At 43.7% G+C, this 25,454-nt stretch overlaps 1 protein-coding gene across 12 annotated transcripts in view; it reads left to right on the top strand.

Moving 5' to 3' along the window:
- The first annotated feature begins 3,602 nt into the window (after positions 1–3,602).
- Positions 3,603–25,454, top strand: part of MTA1-like (metastasis associated 1-like) — a 156,746-nt gene continuing 134,894 nt past the window's right edge. For 8 of the 12 annotated variants that reach the window (XM_069311418.1, XM_069307357.1, XM_045736357.2 and 5 more), the window contains exons 1-2: positions 3,623–3,802; positions 17,856–17,923. In XM_069311418.1, the coding sequence (XP_069167519.1) occupies positions 3,775–3,802; positions 17,856–17,923 (96 nt within the window). In that variant the 5' untranslated portion in view covers positions 3,623–3,774. Of the gene's footprint in view, positions 3,803–17,855; positions 17,924–25,454 lie in introns of all 12 variants that reach the window. The other 4 variants (XM_045736407.2, XM_045736349.2, XM_045736372.2 and 1 more) reach the window with 4 other exon arrangements.

Raw genomic sequence — 25,454 nt, 5'->3', positions numbered from 1 at the left:
ACAGTGTTGTGAGGGCCGTGTGGCCGGGCTCTGAGCCCCGCAACACTAGGGAAGGTGTGTGGCTGGTGTAACACAGTGTTGTGAGGGCTGTGTGGCCGGGCTCTGAGCCCCGCAACACTAGGGAAGGTGTGTGGCTGGTGTAACACAGTGTTGTGAGGGCCGTGTGGCCGGGCTCTGAGCCCCGCAACACTAGGGAAGGTGTGTGGCTGGTGTAACACAGTGTTGTGAGGGCTGTGTGGCCGGGCTCTGAGCCCAGCAACACTAGGGAAGGTGTGTGGCTGGTGTAACACAGTGTTGTGAGGGCCGTGTGGCCGGGCTCTGAGCCCCGCAACACTAGGGAAGGTGTGTGGCTGGTGTAACACAGTGTTGTGAGGGCTGTGTGGCCGGGCTCTGAGCCCCGCAACACTAGGGAAGGTGTGTGGCTGGTGTAACACAGTGTTGTGAGGGCCGTGTGGCCGGGCTCTGATCCCCGCAACACTAGGGAAGGTGTGTGGCTGGTGTAACACAGTGTTGTGAGGGCTGTGTGGCCGGGCTCTGAGCCCCGCAACACTAGGGAAGGTGTGTGGCTGGTGTAACACAGTGTTGTGAGGGCTGTGTGGCCGGGCTCTGAGCCCAGCAACACTAGGGAAGGTGTATGGCTGGTGTAACACAGTGTTGTGAGGGCCGTGTGGCCGGGCTCTGAGCCCCGCAACACTAGGGAAGGTGTGTGGCTGGTGTAACACAGTGTTGTGAGGGCCGTGTGGCCGGGCTCTGAGCCCCGCAACACTAGGGAAGGTGTGTGGCTGGTGTAACACAGTGTTGTGAGGGCCGTGTGGCCGGGCTCTGAGCCCCGCAACACTAGGGAAGGTGTGTGGCTGGTGTAACACAGTGTTGTGAGGGCCGTGTGGCCGGGCTCTGAGCCCCGCAACACTAGGGAAGGTGTAGGGCTGGTGTAACACAGTGTTGTGAGGGCCGTGTGGCCGGGCTCTGAGCCCCGCAACACTAGGGAAGGTGTGTGGCTGGTGTAACACAGTGTTGTGAGGGCCGTGTGGCCGGGCTCTGAGCCCCGCAACACTAGGGAAGGTGTGTGGCTGGTGTAACACAGTGTTGTGAGGGCCGTGTGGCCGGGCTCTGAGCCCCGCAACACTAGGGAAGGTGTAGGGCTGGTGTAACACAGTGTTGTGAGGGCCGTGTGGCCGGGCTCTGAGCCCCGCAACACTAGGGAAGGTGTGTGGCTGGTGTAACACAGTGTTGTGAGGGCCGTGTGGCCGGGCTCTGAGCCCCGCAACACTAGGGAAGGTGTAGGGCTGGTGTAACACAGTGTTGTGAGGGCCGTGTGGCCGGGCTCTGAGCCCAGCAACACTAGGGAAGGTGTGTGGCTGGTGTAACACAGTGTTGTGAGGGCCGTGTGGCCGGGCTCTGAGCCCCGCAACACTAGGGAAGGTGTAGGGCTGGTGTAACACAGTGTTGTGAGGGCCGTGTGGCCGGGCTCTGAGCCCAGCAACACTAGGGAAGGTGTGTGGCTGGTGTAACACAGTGTTGTGAGGGCCGTGTGGCCGGGCTCTGAGCCCCGCAACACTAGGGAAGGTGTGTGGCTGGTGTAACACAGTGTTGTGAGGGCCGTGTGGCCGGGCTCTGAGCCCCGCAACACTAGGGAAGGTGTGTGGCTGGTGTAACACAGTGTTGTGAGGGCCGTGTGGCCGGGCTCTGAGCCCCGCAACACTAGGGAAGGTGTGTGGCTGGTGTAACACAGTGTTGTGAGGGCCGTGTGGCCGGGCTCTGAGCCCCGCAACACTAGGGAAGGTGTGTGGCTGGTGTAACACAGTGTTGTGAGGGCCGTGTGGCCGGGCTCTGAGCCCCGCAACACTAGGGAAGGTGTGTGGCTGGTGTAACACAGTGTTGTGAGGGCTGTGTGGCCGGGCTCTGAGCCCCGCAACACTAGGGAAGGTGTGTGGCTGGTGTAACACAGTGTTGTGAGGGCCGTGTGGCCGGGCTCTGAGCCCCGCAACACTAGGGAAGGTGTGTGGCTGGTGTAACACAGTGTTGTGAGGGCCGTGTGGCCGGGCTCTGAGCCCAGCAACACTAGGGAAGGTGTGTGGCTGGTGTAACACAGTGTTGTGAGGGCCGTGTGGCCGGGCTCTGAGCCCCGCAACACTAGGGAAGGTGTGTGGCTGGTGTAACACAGTGTTGTGAGGGCTGTGTGGCCGGGCTCTGAGCCCCGCAACACTAGGGAAGGTGTGTGGCTGGTGTAACACAGTGTTGTGAGGGCCGTGTGGCCGGGCTCTGAGCCCCGCAACACTAGGGAAGGTGTGTGGCTGGTGTAACACAGTGTTGTGAGGCCGTGTGGCCGGGCTCTGAGCCCCGCAACACTAGGGAAGGTGTGTGGCTGGTGTAACACAGTGTTGTGAGGCCGTGTGGCCGGGCTCTGAGCCCCGCAACACTAGGGAAGGTGTGTGGCTGGTGTAACACAGTGTTGTGAGGGCCGTGTGGCCGGGCTCTGAGCCCCGCAACACTAGGGAAGGTGTGTGGCTGGTGTAACACAGTGTTGTGAGGGCCGTGTGGCCGGGCTCTGAGCCCAGCAACACTAGGGAAGGTGTGTGGCTGGTGTAACACAGTGTTGTGAGGCCGTGTGGCCGGGCTCTGAGCCCCGCAACACTAGGGAAGGTGTAGGGCTGGTGTAACACAGTGTTGTGAGGGCCATGTGGCCGGGCTCTGAGCCCCGCAACACTAGGGAAGGTGTGTGGCTGGTGTAACACAGTGTTGTGAGGGCCGTGTGGCCGGGCTCTGAGCCCCGCAACACTAGGGAAGGGTGTCCATTCCTCTCACTCCGGGCAATGCTTACTCGATTTTTTTTTAACTAATCAGTTGATGATTGTGGTATCAATGGAGCCCCAAGATTGATGTGTGAGATAATTGTGATTATGGCAGGTCAGGGGCACGGGGCTGGCCCTGGGGAAGGTGTATGTGTTGTATAAATGTTGTATAATTAATACAGGGTGTATGTGTGGTGGTGCGGCCAGCTGCCGCCGCCAGCCTCCCGCGAACATTTGACGCCACAAACTCAAGACGGAAATGAACATTGGTAGGTTTTTATTTCGCGCGTCACCTCGCATGCTACAGTGGCCGGCAGTGTCATTGATCCGCTCATCTTAATGCCGCTCACCTCAACACACTCATCTTAACCTCATCACAATATACTTTTAGCATCAATCCCCAGTTATAACCCATCATGCCATTAATGGCCTTATAATTGTTCTAATATACCGCCTTTTATGAGGATTTGGGTATATTTAATGAGCCTGGAAGCCGAGGAGGGGACTCATATATATTATGGGTTAATGAGGGATAATATTGAGTCAATATATGAGGAAATAAATGTATGAGGTCAGTGATGGCTTTGTCTGGCCGGAGGAGCTCTGTGACGTCATCAAATTTATGTTCTCACCACCACAACTCCTCCGGGTCTCCCGCTCCTCTTCACAAATATTATTACCCCTCTCGTCTTACCCCAAGTTGCTCATGATTCTCACCACGGAGGTTATAATAGAAGATCTATATAAATTCTAAATGTATTACGAAGTCTTAAAGTGATGGGAAGCCGTTGGGTAGTGCGGGAAATAATTAAGTGTGGAGTGGAGGCGTTGTTGGAACGCGTCTACGGAAAGTGAGAAAATGGCGAATTGTCAGCGGCGCCCATCACGTTGATTGTTTTGGCACTTGTCATGAAACGTCGGGAGAGGAGAGGAGTGTGATGTGTAGCTGGTGAGCGCGTGTGTATGTAGCGACGCGGGGAAGATGGCCAGCAATATGTACCGTGTTGGAGGTGAGTGATGGCGGCGAGTGTGTGTGTGAGGCCCTCATCACGCCGGGCCTCACACACCCTCACACTTGTGGCGTGTTGTGGGTGGTGAGGCGGGGGGTGGTGTGGGCGGTGTGGGCAGCGAGGTGGGCGGCTGTGGTGGGCGGTGTGTGTGTGTGTGGTGGGTGTGTGGGGTGGGCGGCCCCGGGGGGGGGACACGCTGCTCAGCTGATATTGGCCTCACTAAATGTAAACAATACCTCCAGGGCCTCCCTCCTCTCTCTACCTCTACCCGTCTACCTCTACCTCTCTACCTCTACCTCCCTCTCTACCTCTCTCTTGCTAGGTGCCTGCTTGGGGAATAATGTATGTGTACACGTAGTGTGTGTGTACACTCCAGCCACCAGTATGTGTACGCTCGCACATATATGTCTGCTCATGTGTGTGTACATATAACAAGACATGCGTGTATGTATATGCAGAAGGGTGCTTATGCATACATATGTATGTACATTGCCTATACACATCATGTGTGTATATATGTATATATACATGTTTACACATTCACATGTATACACACAGTTTCATTGAGAAGAGGATACATGAATAGAGTTTTGAGGCATGTGTGGCTCTCCTACATGTGACACCACACAGCCACATGTGTTTGTTTACATATGTGTCCAGCACTGAAGAAGGAACTCGTGTACATTATAGGCCAGCTCTACCTGGCACAATATACTAAGCATCACTGGCACTTCCAGCACTGGCATTGACAGCTCTCATACACAACAATGATGCACTTCTCTACGATGACTCAAGTCTCAACAACACTATTGTTATCAAGTTCAATATATTTTGTAACTGCCATTATAGAGGCATTTATGCAATGGTTCACAGTTAAAAATAATTGAAAAACTGCAAAATATGGTGCAGACAGCGCGTGTTTATGGGGTAAAATGACGCAACATTTGCCGCCAATGTTCGGTGTATGTGCCATCAAGAAGTTTGTTGAATTACAAGACTTGTGCACATTTTGTGTGGTTTCTTCCACTAATACAGGATCTGTATGCTGTATCATACATTACATGTACTGTAATCCCTTTTTTGCTGAGGGCTTGTAAATACTTGTACAATACATAATGTATAATGTAATTGTTGCAGTGTTGTATATTATGCAATAGAGAAGGCCTGGTTGAGGACCGGGCCCCGGGGACTCTAAGCCCCGAAACCATCTCAAGATGACCATCTTATATAAACAAACAATTTCTAGCACCCTGTGCTACTTTGTAACTCTTTGGCTGTGACATTGGATGAATGTTGTCACATTAATAACAATGTTTTTATGGTTGTGATGCATATGATTACATTCGTGAGTAATGGAGCGCGTGTTTGAAGCAGAGTCTCAATCTGGATGTGATTGGAATCTGGGCCTTGTTAATAATGGCTACGCTAACGGAATGATGACTTTGCACTGCAGTCTATACTAAGTGAACTAACATAGGAATGTGCCTTAGTGCTAGTAGTGCGTGGCGCGACGGATGTAAACGATGTGTTGACGACGCCTTGTGTCAACGGTGCTCTCGCATGGCTACAGCTGAAAGCCGGTTGATGATTAACTCATGGAGTAAGGCACGGTCTTGTCAACAATGGATACCCCTAATGAATACATCAGAGAGAGCTTTGAAAGGAAAGGAAACCACTATTCTGTCTATAATAAAGCAGCCAATACTACGGAATTATCCTGTCTTTTAAAGTCTTCTAAACAACCATCTTTTTAATGTGTCACAAGACTGAGGAGAGAGTCATGAAAGACATCAACAGAAACGTGACACTATCAAAGTGAACCAGAAAATAAAGTTTACCATTCACTACATGAAGACGAAGTTCACAAATTTGCTCAAGAAAAACTCTCCTGACATTAAGGAAAATGCTTTGAAAGAGATGAATATTGTTAATGCCTTTACACGTCTACTTGGGGGCTCTGCCCGAGTGATTTCAATATTTAGGCAAGACGACATCTCTTTCAACGTGCCTAAAAAAGGCACAAATTGCGAGGCTCAATGAAAGATCACATTGTTTCTACACACAACCAGTCCATCAGAGATGGCCTAACCAAGGGGGAGGGAACTATTGGGATAAAGCGCCAAGCCATTACGACTATATAGCACTTGGAAGGGGTCAGGATAAAGATTTGGGATGGGACGGGGGAAGGAATGGTGCCCAACCACTTGGACGGTCTCCTGACCAAGAACACCAAAATAATTGGCGTACACGATGACAACAGAAGAGAAGAACTAGCCGAGACACTACGTGCCACACACTCGCCTAATTATCGAGAGGCAGCTTACATTTAGGTATAGCTTAAGGTTACCAGCCTTAAGGTGGTTCTGAGGATCAATGTCCCTGCAGCCTGGTCTCTTACCACGCCTCCTGGTTAGTTCCCCTGGTTAGTCACGCTATTAAATGCCACTGCCTACAATCTAACCTATGTACTACAGGCTGGTTAATCAGGTATCCGTTGTCCTCTACATTTCTTAGTGTCACTAATGCTGTCGCCTGTAAAGGATGATCTGGAACTAGAGTTTGTGTCCTTGTCTTGCACAGTGTGTTCGGCTTCTTTAAAGCCCAGCTAGGTTCGGGTTGACGTCTAAAATATTGATAGAGTTTGGGGTACTTGTCATGTAAACTTTGTTTGAGGTGTCATTCTTCAGTAATTACCTAAGTGTAGTTACAGGACGAGAGCTACGCTCGTGGTGTCCCGTCTTCCCAGCACTTTGTCATATAACGCTTTGAAATTACTGACGGTTTTGGCCTCTACCACCTTCTCGCCTAACTTGTTCCAACCATCTACCACGCTGTTTATAAAAGTGAATTTTCAGTGTGTTTGGGAGGGTTGGTTTACAATAAGTGTCATACTGTAACCTTAGTGTTTCTCATTCCTTCGTTGTTATCAGCGAAAGTTCTATATCCCTCATGGAAGAGCCCAATACTAATGTAACATTTACTTTCACTTACACAGTTCTGGGTGGAAAAATTTAACTTTTGGAATGACAGCTGTTTTTTTGTATGTTTGTGCATTTCTTGGTGATAATACAGTACTGTATCTGCATATTCAGATAGTTTTATGGATTGCCCATTTTTACACCCACCATGTGCAGAATATCGGCAAGTTTCGAGTATGTTATTATTTGTTTTGGACTTTGATGCTGTAGTGGCTCTGTGTTGGCAGTTATGGATGGTGATTATGTTGATTCCTCATGTTGCTGTCTACAATTTTTTATTTCTTGTTGTCTTGATCTGTGCTGATGGGTGTTTATCTGCACACTCTAAATGTTTATTTTTTATTTAGATAATGATAATGTTTATTTAGGAAAAGTACATACTGTACATACAAAATGAGTTACAATGAGAATGTTGGATTTCTAGACAGAGCTAGTATAACAACGCTTTGTAACACCACTATAATGTAACACAACTATATACTAAATTAATACTAAAAACACTACTGCTTATCCTGAGTAACACTTCCTATCAGTTGCACTTGGTAACACTGTTATTGAACACTGTAATATGAGCTGACATATGATGGGTACACCGGAACCAAAAGGTACACTGCGAAACATGGAAATGCTACACAGGATTAAATAACGCTGCCACCATCTGCCTTGACCATTGAGACTATATCAAGCAACGAGGCAAGAAACATTGCTAGACTTGGAGAGTACTTTCTATAATTATCATTAATTATGGGACGGTTGTCAGCCACTATATCCAAAAGGCTAAGAGGATTCAACAATTGACACAGATGGGAAATTTAACATGAGTTTATTGAGACCAAAATTATGCTAATCACCACTTATAAATCCTACTCTAACACTGGCCAAAGGTTAAGAAATTTAGACATGGAACAGAACCTCAGAGATCACACACATTACCTTAAGACCTCTGTCTCTCCCTCTGTCACCTCACGATGTTCTCCACAACCCTCTCTGGACCCCGGTGTCCGGCACTCTGTCCCTAAGTCTCTACAGGACCAATATATACCCTCGAAAAAGGGGGGAGGGGAAGATTTATTGTTGCTACCTAGATCAAAAGAGGTCAGGCCACACGTGCACAAACACTTAAGAATTTTCATTAAACTTGTTTGACATTCACCATACACTGTTCAAGAGAGGAATTATTAATTACGTGTGTGACTGACCTTTGACCTGGCTAAAAGGAGAGATCCATGGATGTTTACACATAAGAATCTGGGGGTCTAATTCCATTGCAATGTTTGACAAGAGTATCATGAAATATTACATACTTGAAACTAGCTGACTAAGACTAACCCAGGAATTTTTTTAATCAACATAAAAGATAATCCGGAGGTCATCTGGGCTGACCTCTTGGAGAAGGCTTCCCTGGGTGAAAACTCGAGGGGGGGGGAGGGGATCATGGTGTTACAGCCTAAAGCCACTATTATGCAGTGTTTCTGGCAAATATTCATTTACATTTTCATTTGACTATTCAGCTGTGTGCTCAGATACCCGAATGTCAGCTACATTTAGTGTGCAATATTTTTTAACATTTCTAAGCAGAGAATGAAAAGTATTTCTTTATCATATGCAGGAATATTTTTTTCCAAATTTCTGCCATCTTCAGGAAAGTGGAGTTGTCCTTTACAAACCAAATAAAGTGAATGTTCATGTCTGAGATTTCTTAAATTATCTGGAATATTGGTACATTACTGGGTACGGAGGCACAAAAGAATTGTCAGTTGATTTACTGGGAGTAAACTACACCGGTGTGTATGTACTCACCTAGTTGTGCTTGCAGGGATTGAGCTTTGGCTCTTTGGTCCCACCTCTCTACTGTCAATCAACTGGTGTACAGATTCTTGAGCCTATTGGGCTCTTGAGAGATGGCAAATCTTGTCTCACACGTTTATTTGAATTCTACAATGAGGTGACAAAGATTAAGGAATAAAGAGAAAGGTGGGCAAACTGCAATTTTTTGGACTGTCGGAAAGCCTTTGACACAGTACCCCATAAAAAGCTGGTACATAAGTTGGAGAAATGGGCAAGAATAATTGGTAGGGTGCTCCGTGGATAAGGGAGTACCTAAGCAATAGGAAGCAGAAAGTTACAGTGAGGGGCGAGACCTCGGAATGGCGTGAAGTCACCAGTGGAGTTCCACAGGGCTCTTTACTCGGTCCTATCCTGTTTCTGACATACATAATTGATCTTCCAGAGAGTATAGACTTATTCCTCTCAATGCTTATTGATGATGCCAAAATTATGAGAAGGATTCATTCAGAGAAGGACAGCATGATGCTTTAAAATGACCAAAAACAAAACTGAAAGAATGGACCAACAAATGGCTATTAGTTTACCCCAGCAAATGGAAAATAATGATGCTAGGTGTAGGGAGCAGGAGGCCAGATACAAGGTACCATATGGGAGATGAAATTCTTCAAGAATCAGAGTGAGAAAGACCTAGGAGTTGATATGATGCCAGACCTGTCCTCTGAAGCCCACATCAAGAGGAAATTATCAGTGGCATATGCCAGGATGGCCAGCATAAGGATGGCTTTTTGAAACTTGTACAGGCATACCTCAGTTTAAGCGTTTAATTGGTTCCTGGAGACGCCTCGTATTCCGAAAACTCGCATTCCGAAGCTAATTTCCCCATAAGAAATAAAGGGAAATGAATTAATCCGTTCCTGACTACCCCAAAAACCCCACATCAAACTAAATTTTTATACCTAATTCATCTAAATAAACCTACAAAACTATGTTCAAGTTATTACTTACCTTGCTGTTGAATGCTGTAGGCGTATGGAAGATGGTGAGGAGGTGGGAGGAAGAGAGGAGTTACTGTTTGGAAGGGGAGTCCCCTTCCATTATCACATCAGGCAGTGAGGACTTCACTGGTATGCACACTCTGGCACATTTTGCCTGCATACCACTAGGACTTGCTTGTTTTACTAAGAATTTGTCTAATGACACTTGTTTTTCCCTACATTTTCACACTTGTCTGTAGTAAGACATCACATTATCATTTAACAGGTCAATGCAACGGCCTGCTACAGCTTTATCTGGGCGAGTTTTTTCAACAAAACTTTGCAGTTCTTCCCATACTTCACACATTTTCTTAATCAAGAAGGGACATCCTCTACTGCCTCTACTCACAGCTATTTTCTTAGGTTGAACCTTACCAATGGCTTTCTTGAGACCCATGGCAAGATATATAATGACAACTTTTATGCTCAAATGGCCAAAAAACCGATAAAAAACTGTAAATCCTTGTGAAGAATTCAGGTGGGATAGTCACTGGACACGAGACACTGGTAAACTGAGGCGCGATCGCCATGCCACCACGCGCCAGTCGGCCTGTACACGTATCAACAAACTCGCGTTCCGAGGTAACCCTCGCCTTCCGAGATATTTTCCGAGGAAATCCTGCTCGTCTTCCGAAAAACTCGCATACTGGGACACTCGCATTCCGAGGTACCACTGTATAAGGAATCATTCAGAACCTTGTATATCACAAATGTCAGACCAATCCTGGAGTATACAGCTCCAGCATGGAGTCTGTATCTTATCAAGCACAAGACTAAATTGGAGAAGGTGCAGGGGTATGCAACTTACAATGCGAGACTACGAGAACTAAATCTCATGTTGCTGGAAGACAGAAGAGTTAGGGGAGACATGATCACCACATACAAAATTCTCAGAGGAATTGATAGGGTAGATAAAGACAGTTTATTTAATACGGGGCGCACACACTAGGGGATACAGGTTGAAATTGCAGAAGATGAGTTACAACAATAACTTAGCGGAAGATATGATGACCAAACCACACATCCGTAGATGAAGAAATGACGTTGTTTTGGTCCGTCCTGCACCATTATCAAGTCATGTGTTGAATTACAGGTGGAAATTAAGTACCCAAATGAGCCATAGAGACACTAGAAACAACTTTTTTAGTGTCAGAGTAGTTCACAGATGTAATGCATTTGGCTGTGGTGGAGGCTGACTCCATACACAATTTCAAATGTAGATATGATAAAGCCCAATAGGCTCGGGAATCTGTACACCGGTTGATTGACAGTCGAGAGGAAGACCAAAGAGCCGAAGCTGGACCCCCTCAAGTACAACTAAGTTGGTACGTACGTACGTCGTTGCCATCACATCATCGTGACAGCTTTGGAAAACACGAGGATCTTTGCGTCATATTCAAGTAACTGCAGGAGAGCGCTAATCAAGTGATGTTCCCGATGCCATAAATATACCGAGATCATTGACATAAGGTGGAGAGTGGCGATTGTTGTCAATAATATACAAATTTGGATAAATTTTTAGCCTGTGGTCGCCGAACCAGAGCAGCCAAAATGAAAACGAAGATGGCGGATTAAACAGGACTGGAAGGGACTCCATCGGCAGTGGAGACAGCAAAGGAGGCAGACTTCAAAAGGTTTTACTTGGAAACAAATACAGGAAGGTGGTTTTCTGTGTGGTTAGTGAGGATTGAAGATCTGCTAAAGGCTTATAAGGGAAAACTTGTTACTTTAGAACAAGAAAATTAATATTTCAAGAGCCAGGTAGAGACTTCATCAAACAGCTTGTTGCAGCAGGATAAAGAAGTCACCAGCTTGACTGACAAGGAAAGGAATACTCAAGAAACTAGAGTAAGATTATGAGACATGGAAATTGGATGGAAATAAATTTGAAGAAATAAACAATAAGATACGGGGGATAATTATAGAATTACAGAACCCTCTAAATTATAGACCTGTATCATTAACAAGTGTGCGTGGTATTTAAAATACTGTACTGAACTGGAAAAAAAGTTAAAACCAAATGGATTGAACACTTGAAGAGTAATGATATAATAAGAGACATACAGTATGGTTTTGGAACAGAAAGGTCCTCCTGTGTAACAAATCTACTTAGTTTTTATGATAGAGCCACAGACACTATAGGAAAGAGATGGTTGGGTTAACTGTATATCTGGACCTAAAAAGGGCTTTTGACAGTCCCATACTAGCTGAAAACTGGAACATGCTGAGGGGGGCATAATGCCTAAATATGCTGCAATAATTGAAAACTGGTTCGATTTCAATCCAACTTTCTTGACTAGTTGGTTGTACAGTACATGAAATTGGGTTCAACTGGTCCAAGTCTCAGCATCGTAGCATAAATAGGAAGGGAGAAAAAAATATTAGAATTGTCAAAAGTTTTCCAAAATGGTCAAAAATTAACATCAAACACAAGTGTCAACTGAAATCATGTCTATAACTCTAAGTTACAGTATCACAATAGCATATAATAAAGTATTTTAATATTTAGTTTTTTGCCAAAAAAATCTTGTTAAAAAAAAATAGATTTTTTCTCAATTTTTTTTTCATATTTCTTTATCGGGCGATTTACATGAAACTTGTACACCTGACTGAACGTTTGCCTATCTGTAAGGGTGTCAATTTTGGAGGAAATTGGTTGATGTCAACCTCAGCCACAGGTGGCAGAATCTTTGACTTCATTTATTGTCAAGTAACTTACTACTGAAAGTGACTACTTTCATTTTTTATTCAATTTACATGAAACTTACACCTTACATTTAGAGTTTGTCTCTACAATCTCTATAAGAAACTTTATTACCAAGTTCATTTATTGATTTTATAAATGTTGATAAACATGAAATATTTGCATAATTTTGGGGGAACTTTGAATATTTGTACAGTATTAGTAAAACTAAATATATTTTGGATAATCCGTTTTATAGAAATCCTTATATGTTAATGTGATAGATGAGCGTTATTGAAATGATTTCATTTGAAACTTGTTGTTGTACAGAGTTATTGAAAATGTATAAAATTTGTTGAATTTTTTTTATTTTTTCTCCCTTTCTGCGATACTGAAACATGGAACAATTGCAGCACTTTTTCAAATACAACTAGTCAAAAAATATTGGTTGACATTGAACCACTTTTAATTTCAGGCATTATGCCTCTGAAGGGGTGACAGGGAGACTTCTGACATGGATGAAAAACTTTTTAACTGACAGACAGATGAAGGCAGTAATCAGAGACAATGTATCTGACTGGAGGAGTGTTACTAGCGGAGTACCACAGGGTTCAGTTCTTGCACCATTAATACTCGTCTTCATAAACTCTTACCAGAAGGAATGGAGAATTACATTTACCTGAATTTACTTCAGTGCCACCAATACTAGTGGCCTCGATGAGGACAGGAAGCTGGCGGCTTGTCAAATGTCCCCCCCTTTGCCTAGATGATCTTTTTTAGTTGGATTTTAAAATTTAAGACTTGGCATTTACAGCTTTGCATTGGTACTTTATGGCTAAATATCATATGAACATGTTTGCCAATGATGCTAAGATGCTGGGGAAGATAGGAGACGCAGACGATTGTCGTGTCCTGTTAATTGATCTAGATAAATTAAGTGCTTGGAGTGACATGTGGCGAATGGAATTCAGTGTGAATAAATGTCATGTTATGGAATGTGGAATCGGAAAAAATAGATCACACAAGTTACAAATTATGTGAAAAGGAATTAAAGAACTCTAATAAAGAGCGAGACCTAGGGGTAGTTTTGGATAGCAAGCTGTTGCCAGAAGAACACACAAAGAACATTGTGAGAGGAGCGTATGCGTTGCTTTCCAACTTCAGACTTGCCTTTAATTATATGGAAGGTGAAATACTAAAGAAACATAAAAACAAAGGTAACTGCAGAAAGCCTACTGGCCCATACGAGGCAGCTCAAATGGGCCAATGCAAAAGTCATGAAACTGTTCATGACTTTTTGTGAGACCAAAATTGGAATATGCAGCAGTTGTATGGTGCCCATATCTCGAGAAGCACATAATTAAACTGGAGAAGGTGCAAAGGCATGCTACAAATATTTCCTGGAACTGAGAAATAAGAGTTTACGAGGAGAGGTTTGAGTTGTTAAATATGCCAAAGCATGATGAAAGAGGTGATGTGATTACCACTTACAAAATAATAACAGGAATCTACCAAATTGACAGAGGAATTCCTGACACCATTAACTTCAAGAACAAGAGGATACGGATTCATGCTAAGGAAAGAAAGGTGCAGAACAAATATTAGAAAGTTTTCTTTTTGCAGACAGAGTGGTAGACAGTTGGAACAAGTTTAAGTGAGAAGGTGGTGGAGGCCAAAACCATCCGTAGTTTCAAAACATTAAATGACAGAGTACCTGTACTGGGAAGACAGAACTCAACGAGAATAGCTCTTACCCTATAACTACACTTGGGTAATTACACTTAGGTCTCCCACACACACATTTGAGAATTACAATTACAATAAAAGATTGACATTGGCAAAGCTCTACTTGTCAAACAGTCTCAACCATCTAGAGAAAGTCTCAACCAACTTTCATGAGAAAACTAGGTAGTTTTCTTAAAGAAGTGCCGGACCAACCGGGATGTGGTGGGTATGTAGGCCTGCGGGCCGCTCCAAGCAACAGCCTGGTGGACCAAGCTCTCACAAGTCAAGCCTGGCCTCGGGCCGGGTTTGGGGAGTACAACTACTCCCAGAACCCCATCAAGCAGGTATCATCTGTTAACAGCCAGCTCACACAGTGGTGCATCCTACCAACCTGAAGACTTGGCCAAAATATCCAGCACACTGTCGCTGCCGGCATATAAACACAAAAAGTCCACGAAAAAAAAATAAAAAATCCATAAAATATAAAAAAATTCACAAAATATATACACTAAAAGTCAACGGAAAATACTTCACTCAAACTTTCGGTGTCACTATGGATTCCCCGTCTCTCCTGTTCTTGCCAATCTCTTTATGGAATACAGTACTTCAAAACTGTTTTCCTTCTATTGATATTCATCCCTTTCTCAGACTTCGCTATGTTGACATTTTTGCGTTATGGCCTCATGACCTTAGTCTTTTCCAGTCTTTCTTCTTGTCTCTTAACACTCTGGCTCCTTCCATCCATTTCAAAGTTGAATGGGAATCTAATTCCCTCCTTCCTTTTCTTGATGTTCACAGCTCTGTCTCTTTCTCTGTCTACCGCAAACCTTAGGCTCCCTTACATGCCACATAGTGGCATGTACATTCACTTCTTTTCCTACCATCCTTCTGTTAAGAAAAGTGTTCTCATCTCTCTTTCTCCGAGCTCTACGCAAGCGACCCTCAGTTTCTTGATTCTGAAATTTCGTTTTATCTACAAATCTTTCTCCCACCTTGGTTACCATTTACATTTTATCAACTGTGCCTATTCTCAAGCTAAACATAATCTCTGTCATCATAAACCTGCTTCCAGCCCTTTTAGCACTGTGTGCTACATTCCCTTCATATCTAAACTCAAAACTCTTACTAATACCTTTCGTCGTCTTGACATAAAGCTCGCTTTTCGACAAACTAACACTACGTAGTAATCTGGTTCACAGTTCTCCTCATGCTTCTAATGCTGCTGGTGTCTGCTCTGTTTCCTGTTCGTCTTGTCCTCTCCAATACTGTGCGAAAACTGGCCGTACACTTAATGACAGACTTAAGGAACACAAAAGAAGTGTTAAGATGCAGACACAAACAATGCTCTCTTCTGTCATGTTAGGGATTCTAGTCACCCTGTTGAGTGGTCTTCCTCTAAAAATAATCTTTCCTGCCTCTACTTGCTTTTCAAGTATCCTTGATATCCTTGAGAATATCCTTGATAACCTAGCAAACCCAGTACCAGATATTATCTTCCTTGGAGACTTCAATCTACCCAGTTTAAAATGGAGAATAGTAAACAATAACATTATAGCAGGAAATCAACCTGGAAATAACCAACCACAGGTCAGAGAACTACTGAGATTCTGTGACAAATTCTCGCTCAGGCAGCAGATTACAGAACCAACTAGGAACGAAAACATGCTGGACCTGATATTCACGAACAATGATGAGCTAATCAGACATTACTGTCTCAGACACTACGTACTTGGACCACAAGCTCATTGAAGTGCAAACTAACATTAATAACGGTAGTAGGCCCAAGAGAAACAACAAGCGAGAAGGGTTATTCAGTAAATTCAATTTTAATAATAAAATGATAGACTGGGAGAAAATAAACAGGGAACTTACAAACATTCAATGAGAATGTTCTAAGAAATAAAAATCCTACACATGGAATAGAAAAACTGACTTCTGAAGCATATGAAGTCTGTCTGAAACATGTTCCTTTGAGGAAAGCCAGAAAGAGGTTCAATGTAGAAAGAGAACGCAGACGACATTACAAAAGAAGGAAGAAATTAATGGAAATGCTTAAGCAGACACGGCTCTCCATACAAAGAAGAAATAATTTAAACAGGGAGATTGAAGAAATCGAACAGAGACTGGAGCATTCCAATCAGACTGAAGAAAGGCAACTAGAACAGAAAGCAATTCAAGAAATAAAGAAAAACTCAAAATATTTCTTCACATATGCTAAATCAAAAGCAAAAACCACTGCCAGTATTGGACCTATTTATATTAGTAAAGGTTCATACACTGAGGATGCCAAAGAAATTAGCGAAATCCTAAAAAAGCAGTATGAGGACATGTTTAGCACTCCGATACACAGCATGAAAGTGGAAGATTCAGACAATTTCTTTATGCGTGATATCCAAACACCTGTAAATATAACTGATATCAACACAAGCGTAGCAGATTTTGAAAGAGAAATTGACAATACCTGTATATCCATACACTCAGCCCCGGGTCTAGACTCATGGAATTCAATATTTATAAAGAAATGCAAAGTGCCAGTAACACAGGCACTCAATATAGTGTGGAGGAAGAGCTTTTACACGGGGGAGACCAGATGCACTTAAAGCAGCAGACATAGCCCCTCTACACAAGGGAGGTAGTAAAGCACTAACAAAGAATTATAGACCAGTTGCACTAACGTCCCACATAATAAAAGTATTTGAGAGTGTGATCAGGAGTCAGGTCACTAGATTCATGAAAACCAATGACCTCCACAACCCAGGCCAACAGGGATTTAGAGCAGGAAGATCGTGCCTCTCACAGCTACTTGACCATTACGACAAAATCACTGAGGCATTAGAAGAAAAACAGAATGCAGATGTTGTATACACAGACTTTGCAAAGGCATTTGACAAATGTGACCATGGAGTAATTGCACACAAAATGAGGTCAATGGGTATAACTGGTAAAGTAGGACGCTGGATGCTCGATTTCCTGTCTAACAGAACACAAAGAGTAACAGTCAATCAAATAAAATCGAGTCCAAGCGCAGTTAAAAGTTCTGTACCTCAAGGTACAGTTCTTGCACCACTGCTATTCTTTATTCTCATATCAGATATAGACAAAAATACCAGTCACAGCTTCGTGTTATCCTTTGCAGGTGATTCCCATTCTAATTTCTATTATTACATCCTATATTACACCTTACCTTCCGTACCTTTTGCCTTGCACTTATCTTCCTCTAAGATTTTGGTCTCGCCTCTCTTGCCTTAATGCCCTTGCCTCCCTCGTCTCATCACAATTGACTTGATAATGGTCCAGGACGGACCGAAACGTTGTCGTCTCATCAATTTCTAGTGTGGTTTGGTCAGCATTTTTCAGCCACGTTATTGTGATTTTTCATCTGCACAAGTCCCATTGCAGCATCTTAACCTCTTCCTTCTTGCTTATATTCAGTATTATGTTGTTCACTCACCTCACCTCTTCCTCTGAAAATGTCGTCGGGATCAATGAAAGTACAATATCTCTTATCGTTAGGCCATTAAGATGATCTTTGGAGAGGTAATTTTTCAGCTTGTTTCTCAAGTAACGAACATAAGAAATATAGAGAAGATTTGTGTTAGAATCACTGATCTAATACTTTGTGTTACTGTATATTCAATAATATATTTCTGTTCAAAGTTATTAATATCCAGCTTAATTGAGTTTTTGAATTGTAGTTAGTATTTATTTTGTATTTTTATTACTATTAACTACTATTGTGAGAATATAAATATTGAGGTTATACAGTGATAAGTTGGTCTAATTCCTTGAATGATGATTTGTTTATTATATTGTATTAGTGTACTGTTGTTGTTGTCTCTTTGCAGATTATGTATATTTTGAAACTTCCTCCACATCACCATATCAAATAAGAAGAATAGAAGAGTTAAATAAGGTAAGCATAATTAATGGTTGAGTGTATGTGTGATGGGATCCAAATACAGTGTGTGGTAATGAGAACTGTGTGTGCTGATAATTGGTTCATTTAAGAGTAACATAGATGTCAAGGTATAGCATTTAGATTATAAGATTACATACGATCGGTCGGCCGAGCGGACAGCACGCTGGACTTGTGATCCTGTGGTCCCGGGTTCGATCCCGGGCGCCGGCGAGAAACAATGGGCACAGTTTCTTTCACCCTATGCCACTGTTACCTAGCAGTAAATAGGTACCTGGGTGTTAGTCAGCTGTCACGGGCTGCTTCCTGGGGGTGGAGGCCTGGTCGAGGACCGGGCCGCGGGGACACTAAAAAGCCCCGAAATCATCTCAAGATAACCTCAAGATGATGAATGAATGCTTACCTAATGGAATGTTTCAACATCCTTCCTCTTGCATCCTTCCTTTTCTTCATCCCATGAAAATTCAGTTTCAAGTGTTGGGTGAGTGGAATTTTGTATGGGGCTTGTTGAGGTAATTAATGAGCTGCATGTTGGATGGTCTTCTCTTGTCTGACCGACACCTCCTCTTAATACTGTACGTTTTGCTACTAAGTACTCCCAGTCTTACCTGGAGTCAGTTTTCATTTGGTTTTCATTTTTGAGCAGGGGTTTTGCTCCTGAATTTGTCTTGCTGTTGCCGGGTTAATGGGCTTTCCTCATCCCTAACAGCCTGGGTTTTGTCTAGGTACTGTTGTTGTTGTTGTTGTTGATTTAGGAGCGACGACAATCGTGGGATCGGATGCGCCCCGGCATACCCGTGATGGGTTAATCGCGAAGCCAGGAAAGGTGAAACGCCAAGCCTAATCGTGAAGCGAGTGACGCCAATCACTTGAAACTAATACGCCATGTGGCGAAAAAAAAAAACGGGCAGATGATTAGGGAGTCCCAGGAGTCCCTCAGGGGTGACAAGCACCGGCCCCGCCCCGCACAGAGAACACTGGGTAGCAAAACCAAAACTCGGCCCCCAACTAAAACGCAAAAGTCATCCAGTGTCCTCCGGCAGAGCAAAAGCCGGCCGCCCACCACGGCTGAGGGCACACCAGGAGCCCACCAAGACCCACCAACCCCCGGCACCTCTCGGCCAAGCCGGCCCCCCGAACACCGTCACCCTGCCGGGAGAACCAAGCAGAACACGTAAAAAAAAAATCTATCAAACAATCCCATGACCCAAGGCGATATGAGCGCCAGGCGTCGTACAACCGGACCGTTGAATAGGGATGCCAAACGGCAGTAGCAAAGCCAAAATGCGAAAACAGAACGTGCTCAGGCAGCCCCCAGAGCTGCCCCGGTTGGTGGTTTAAGGACCTGGAATTGGAAGTATTAGTAAATTTGCCTAGGTTCTATCCGCATCTTCCTTTCTTCCCCCTTTGGGTTTGGTCGCTCTTCCTCTAATCCTCCCCTGCTTCCAGCCCTGAAGCAATTGAGTGTTTCGGGGTTGGGCGGTGTTTAGTTCGGGATGTGGCTCAGTCAGCTCCGGGGGTTGCTCATTCAGAGTCAGGCATAGAGGTTGAGCCTGCTAGTTCCACAAAGGTTTCTGCATCTTCCTTTCAGCCAGCCCCTTCTTCCTTTGACGCCTTTCCTTTGGACTCTTCCTATCACAGGCAGTGGGTGAGGAGCCTGGTTCTGCCCCTTAGGCCCTCTGTTTAGGGAAATTGGATATGGGCCTTTGGGTTCCTGTCAATTCTGTGGCTCCTGGTTCCCTCAGAGGTGGTTTTCCTTTTACTGGGGGAGGGGGTTTTGTATCCCCCTCTATGTATGAATGTGATTTGGGTGCAACTCCTTCTAGGGTTCACGACCACGTGCCTTTGGGTCCATTGGGTTTGTCCTTCCGAAGGTTTCCATCTTTGAGTCAGTCACTGTCAGTCAGTCACCCACAGACTGTACACTTCCATGCTCAGAAGGTGGTGGCCCACGTTTGCTGTCTGACTTGGGTGTTGTCAGGGTGCGTTGGCCCAGTCATTTAAGGCATGGGCCCTTGCTCTCCTGTCTGCTTCCATTTTCTCTGCTCTTCATTCCTGAGGACGTGGATGCCTAGTTCATGTCCTCGGTGGCCACTGCCTTGGCCCGTTACAGACCTCTGTTTGTCTGAGGGTCTCATGCCCAGTCTTTGGGGCAGTCGGGTAAGACTAGGGCATCACCTTCTGATGGTTGGAGTCAAAAGCCAGGACGCAAGCGCGTCTTGTGGCTGGCCCTTTTTCACCTAGTCGGTGCCATGCTCACGCCTTTCAGAAGGCAGTCTCGTAGGGTTCACGCTGGTCTTTGGTGAGGGTGGGGGGGTGGGGGGGTTGCTCAATTTGCCATCTCTGGGCTTCACGATTTGTGGGCGTTTCATGTCATTTCTCATGGCCTGCATTGGAGTTGGTTCCTTCCCCTTTTGGGGGTTCAGGTCTGTCTTGGCAGGCATCCTCTCCTTGCTTGTGTTGGGTTAACACTTTTGTCCGGGCATGACGCAATGCTGCGTCGTCAGTTTACTGTTGGTAATCTCGGGGACGACACAATGCTGCTGCGGCCACTAAAATAATTGCCAAAAATCAGGTTTTTATCCGATTTTTTTGGGACTGGTTTTAAAATGCGCGCCTATGTCTTCCCTACACGCCTATGTCAAGTTCAACACAACACTGAGGTGGTAAGTACAAAAAATTGTATTATTTCGTATATTTTTTTTTGTTCATACTTTCGCGTATTGTACTGGCAATATTGTTCTTCAATTGGCCCTTATATGCACATATCCATCTAAAGCATTCTATTAGGAACAATTTCATACCTAAATGAGCGCTGTAACACGAAAATGGAGATTAGCAACAAGTAATAATACTAAACATTTGTGGGCAGGAATTGGGAGTGTAGCTGGAAGGCGTCTGGGTTCTCACTCGTGGCTAACGCGTGGCCCATCTTTAACTTGTCAGCGGTTGGAGCGTGACCAGGTTTTTTATTGTATATGCTAATATTCCTCTAGAGAATTCTATTGTGAACCCATTGATACGAAAATGAAAGACCTAGGACGAAAATTGAGGTGACCAGAGTGAAAAGAGTGAACACATTTTATCGCTTTTGCGCGCTCCTGGGTAACTCGTTCGCACTTTCTCTGTTTTGCTGCGGGTAATTAGCCGGGCTTTTGGAGTTTATATGCATTTAGTGCTGTAGAGAATTCTATTGTGAACACAATGATACCAAATTTAATCTCGTAGGATGAAAATTGAGGTGACAAAGTTGAAGAGAGTATACACTTTTCAGAATTACCGCGCGCTCCCATGAAACACTGGGACCCACATCGCATAGTTGAGCGGTGGCGCGCCGGGTGCGCAAAAGTGTTTTAATTCTGATTGGGAGGCTTCAGGCATTGTCGAAAAGATTTCATCATTTTGGTGGATTTCCCGCCTCATCCCAGTCCCCAAATGGGATTCACTGGACCTCCAGTTTATCCTTCAACCCGTACTTAGACCAAGTCCATTCCATCCAGCGGTCGTCCCCACAGACACATTCATCAATTTTAACATGGTGTTTTTCTGCGCTCTGCCTCTCTTCTTTCCAGATGGTTGACCCAGTAATGTTCTTTGCCGGTTTGGCCTTGGCCTTTGATCTTCTCATCTGGTTTAAAAGATGCAGGTCAATCACTACCATTATGGCAACCAAGTGGCTTCGTTGTTAGTATCTCACTTGCGTGTTTCCTCTTGGCAACAATACAAGGTTTCATGGCACTCTTCGCCGCTTTCTTTCTCTTTGTTATTCATTGGATTCTGAGCGTGTGGTGCTCTCCTTTTTGTCCTGGCTTTTTCTTGATTAGCATCTCATGCCAAATACTGTTGCCTCATACTGTGTGGTGCTCATTGAGCCTCTGCAGCTGGCAGTCAGGCTTGATACTACTTTGACTCAATTTTGTAAGCTGTCTCGGGTGTCATTTCGACTACTCATGCGGCGCCTGAGCCAGCTTGATCTGTTGAGTGTCCTGTCATTTCTTTCTTCGGCTCCGTTCACAGTCTCCCTTTTGATCCATGATTGCTTGCTTAACCCTCGAGCTACGGGACTCTTATTCCTTAACAATTCTGTTAATATTTTGAATTTTTTTTACCATGTGTATTTTTCTATTTAGTCGTGCACAAATAATTGATGTGTACTTTATTACTATAGTGTGAGATGTTAGTGTAAGCGTTTATTCAGTTAGTACAGACTGGATACTGTATGTACAGTTGTCACAGATACACTGTATTGACTAAATACTGGCAGTGTTTGGAGTTATGTTGCGCACCAATTGTCTGGACAACCTGACATTAGGAAAGTTCAAACCGTCTACCACTGTAAAAGGAAACTTTCTAATATTTTTTTGGCACCTTTGTTTCCTTTAGCATGAATCTGTGTCCTCTTGTTCCTGAAGTTGCTGGTTTCAGGAGTTCCTATTTGTCAATTTATTCGATTCTTGTTATTATTATTTGTAAGTTGTGATCATACCAACTATTTTTCTTCTATCTTCTAGTTTTGGTATACTTAGCGTCTCTATCTCCTCATAATTCTTGTTCTGCAATTCCGGAAGCCAATTTGTAGCATGCCTTTGCACATTTTCCAGTTTATTGATGTGCTTCTTGAGATATGAGCACCATACAACTGCTGCATATTCCAATTTTGGTCTCACAAAAGTCATGGACAGTTTTAGTATTTCACCATCCATGTAATTAAAAGCAAGTCTCAAGTTGGATTGCGATGCATTTGCTCCTCTCGTAATGTTCTTTGTGTTCCTCTGGTGACAGTTTACTATCCAAAACCACCCCTAGATCACATTATTAGTTTTTAATTCCACATCATTTGTAAGTTGTGTGGTCTATTTTCGCCGATTCCACATTCCGTAACATGCCATTTATTGATATTGAATTCCATTTTGCCACATGTTGCTCCAGGCATTTATTTTATCTAGATCAGTACGAAGGGCATGACAATCGTATGCATCCTCCTATCTTTCTCAGTATCTTAGCGTCTTCCAAAATTATTCATATAATTCTGTATTCCTTCTGGTAGATCATTTATGTAGACGATGAACATTACTGGTGCAAGAACTGAACCCTGTGGTACTCTGCTAGTAACACTCCTCCAGTCAGATACATTGTGTCTGGTTACGGCCCCTCGTCTGCTTGTCAGTTAGAAAAATTTTCATCCATGTCATGAGTACCTCCGTCGCCTCTCCAGCATGTTCCAATTTTCAGCTTGTGTGCGTCTCTGTCAAAAGCCTTTTTTAGGTCCAGATAAACACAGTCAACCCAACCATCTTTTTCCTGTAGTCTCTGTGACTCTCATAAAAACTAAGTACAGTAGATTGTTACGCAGGATCTGCCTGTTCAGAAACCATACAGTCTGTCTGTTATTATGTCATTACTCTCCAGCTGTTCTACCCATTTGGTTTGAACAATTTTTTGTGGTGTTTTGACTCCCACGCTTGTTAATGATACGGGTCTATAATTTGGATTTTCTCGAATACCATATTTATAGACTGGAACTGTTTGTCTTTGTCCCATATATCTGCTAAGATTCCTGTGCACAAGGATGTCTGGGATATCAATTGGAGTGGAATGCTCAGCTCAACTGCACATTCTCTCAGCACCCAAGGTGAAACTCCATCTGGTTCAACTGCTTTATTTCTTCCTAGCCCCTTGAGTAATTTTTCCACTTCATCTTGAGAAACCTCTATGTATTTTATGGTGTGCTCTGGAATTAGCAACCAACAGCCCCATTCAAACCTGGAGAAATTGCTGGCCTGAAGAGTGTACAAAGAGCCACTCATCTAAATTATTTTTGACCGATTAAAAGGTCTAAATCTGTATTCTTTGGAGAGTAGGCGGCAGAAATACATAATAATTTGCCTCTCACTGTGTTCAGAAGAGAACTTGACAAACACCTCCAAAGGATACCTGATCAACCAGGCTGTGATTCGTACATCAGGCTGCGAGCAGCCTAACGTATGAATTTCAGCAATCAACCAACCGAGAGACCTGGTCAGAGACCGGGCCATGGGGATGTTGCTCCTTGGAGACTCCACAAGGTAGCCCTCTCACAATTTGTATTAAACCATGCTTGTTTTCTATATATTTTCTTCTGTTTTAGTACAGTGTATAACTATTAAAATGACTTCGTATACTGGCAACTTGTACGAGTCTGGTATCTGGCAAAAATTGGCCTATAACCATTTATTTTATTACCTAACAGCAAACCATTCCAGTCAGTTTCAGTAAAGAATTCTCTTACTCATGTTATTGCCCTTTCTTAGTCAAGTTTCTCTGTTGTCTTGCTGTCACCATTATCGTGTATGTTTTAACACATTGCATATTGCCCTTTTATAGTACATGTTAACTTGTACCTATTGGAGGAAGGTACAGTACTGTAGATCTAAAATCTCTTCCTCATTCCTGGTAAATATCAGGTCCAGTATTGATAGAACATTTCCTTCGCTCATTCGTGTTGGTGGTTTACCATTACGATACATGAATGCCTTCATGAAGGTGTTCATGAAAATTATGAGTACAGAAACCTTGTGTCCTTGTATCATAGGCTTGCCAGTCTATTGTGTTTGTATTAATGTCTCTTCCCCCCCCCCCACCACCATCACTCATGCTTTATCCCCATCTTTTGTTGTTAACTCAAATTCATTACAAGAGTCTCTTGTTTGTTATGTGTTTCCTTTGTCCGTTTGCTGTTTGCTGGTGAATTGTTCGCACTGATGAGTATTATTTGATCTTTCTGGTTTATATCTCTAGTGCCATAAGTACACATCCCGTGGGTTATTGAGGATTGTTTCTTTTTATATTTAAATTCTCTTACTCCATCAATATTTGTATACAAGATTTATGGGAATGCATTACCTCCACTTCTTCTGGGTTCCTCCCTCTCCTAGACCCTGGGCTGGCTGTCCCTTATGTTCCATTTCACTGGCCCTCCATTTCTTATCACCCTGTAGAAAAATACAGTAATTGTCCTCATTCTCGCTCTCATTAAACCATCTTGCTTCATTTAGTACCTCCACAGCTTTTCCATCTTCCCTCAAGAGGTGTTTCCTCAATGATTAGTTTCCCATCGCCCATTTTGCAATATCTTGGCCTTTTTATGCACTTCTGTCATTTGTTTTACTCTGTTTATTGTCGCCCCTTATGGGGCAATGCTTTCTTTTTTCATACAGTATTTACCTATGCTCCTACAATTACTGATATTATTGTTTGTTGTGAGACTTTCTCCTAAACCTGTTATTTTGTGAATGACTTTTCCCTCTTCTGTAGCTCTGTTCATCTTAGATGTTATCCACGGTGAACACAGATCCTTACACCCAAATATTATTATGCACTTGTATACACTTTGTTTTTTTTTTTACTAATTGACTACTGGAGGCCAGTGCCTTGCTAATTACTTCCTGACTGTTTAGTTCTGCTCTTGACTTCTGTACACACACACTTGTTTGTCTGTTTCTTTTTTCTCTGACTACTTGCACACAGGTTTCTTTAATTCCTTCCTTAA

This window comes from Procambarus clarkii, chromosome 1 (genome assembly GCF_040958095.1).
Source record: "Procambarus clarkii isolate CNS0578487 chromosome 1, FALCON_Pclarkii_2.0, whole genome shotgun sequence".
Lineage (NCBI taxonomy): Eukaryota > Metazoa > Arthropoda > Malacostraca > Decapoda > Cambaridae > Procambarus > Procambarus clarkii.
The sequence above is the reverse complement of the archived record's forward strand: the minus strand, read 5'-3'. Positions and strand labels throughout refer to the sequence as shown.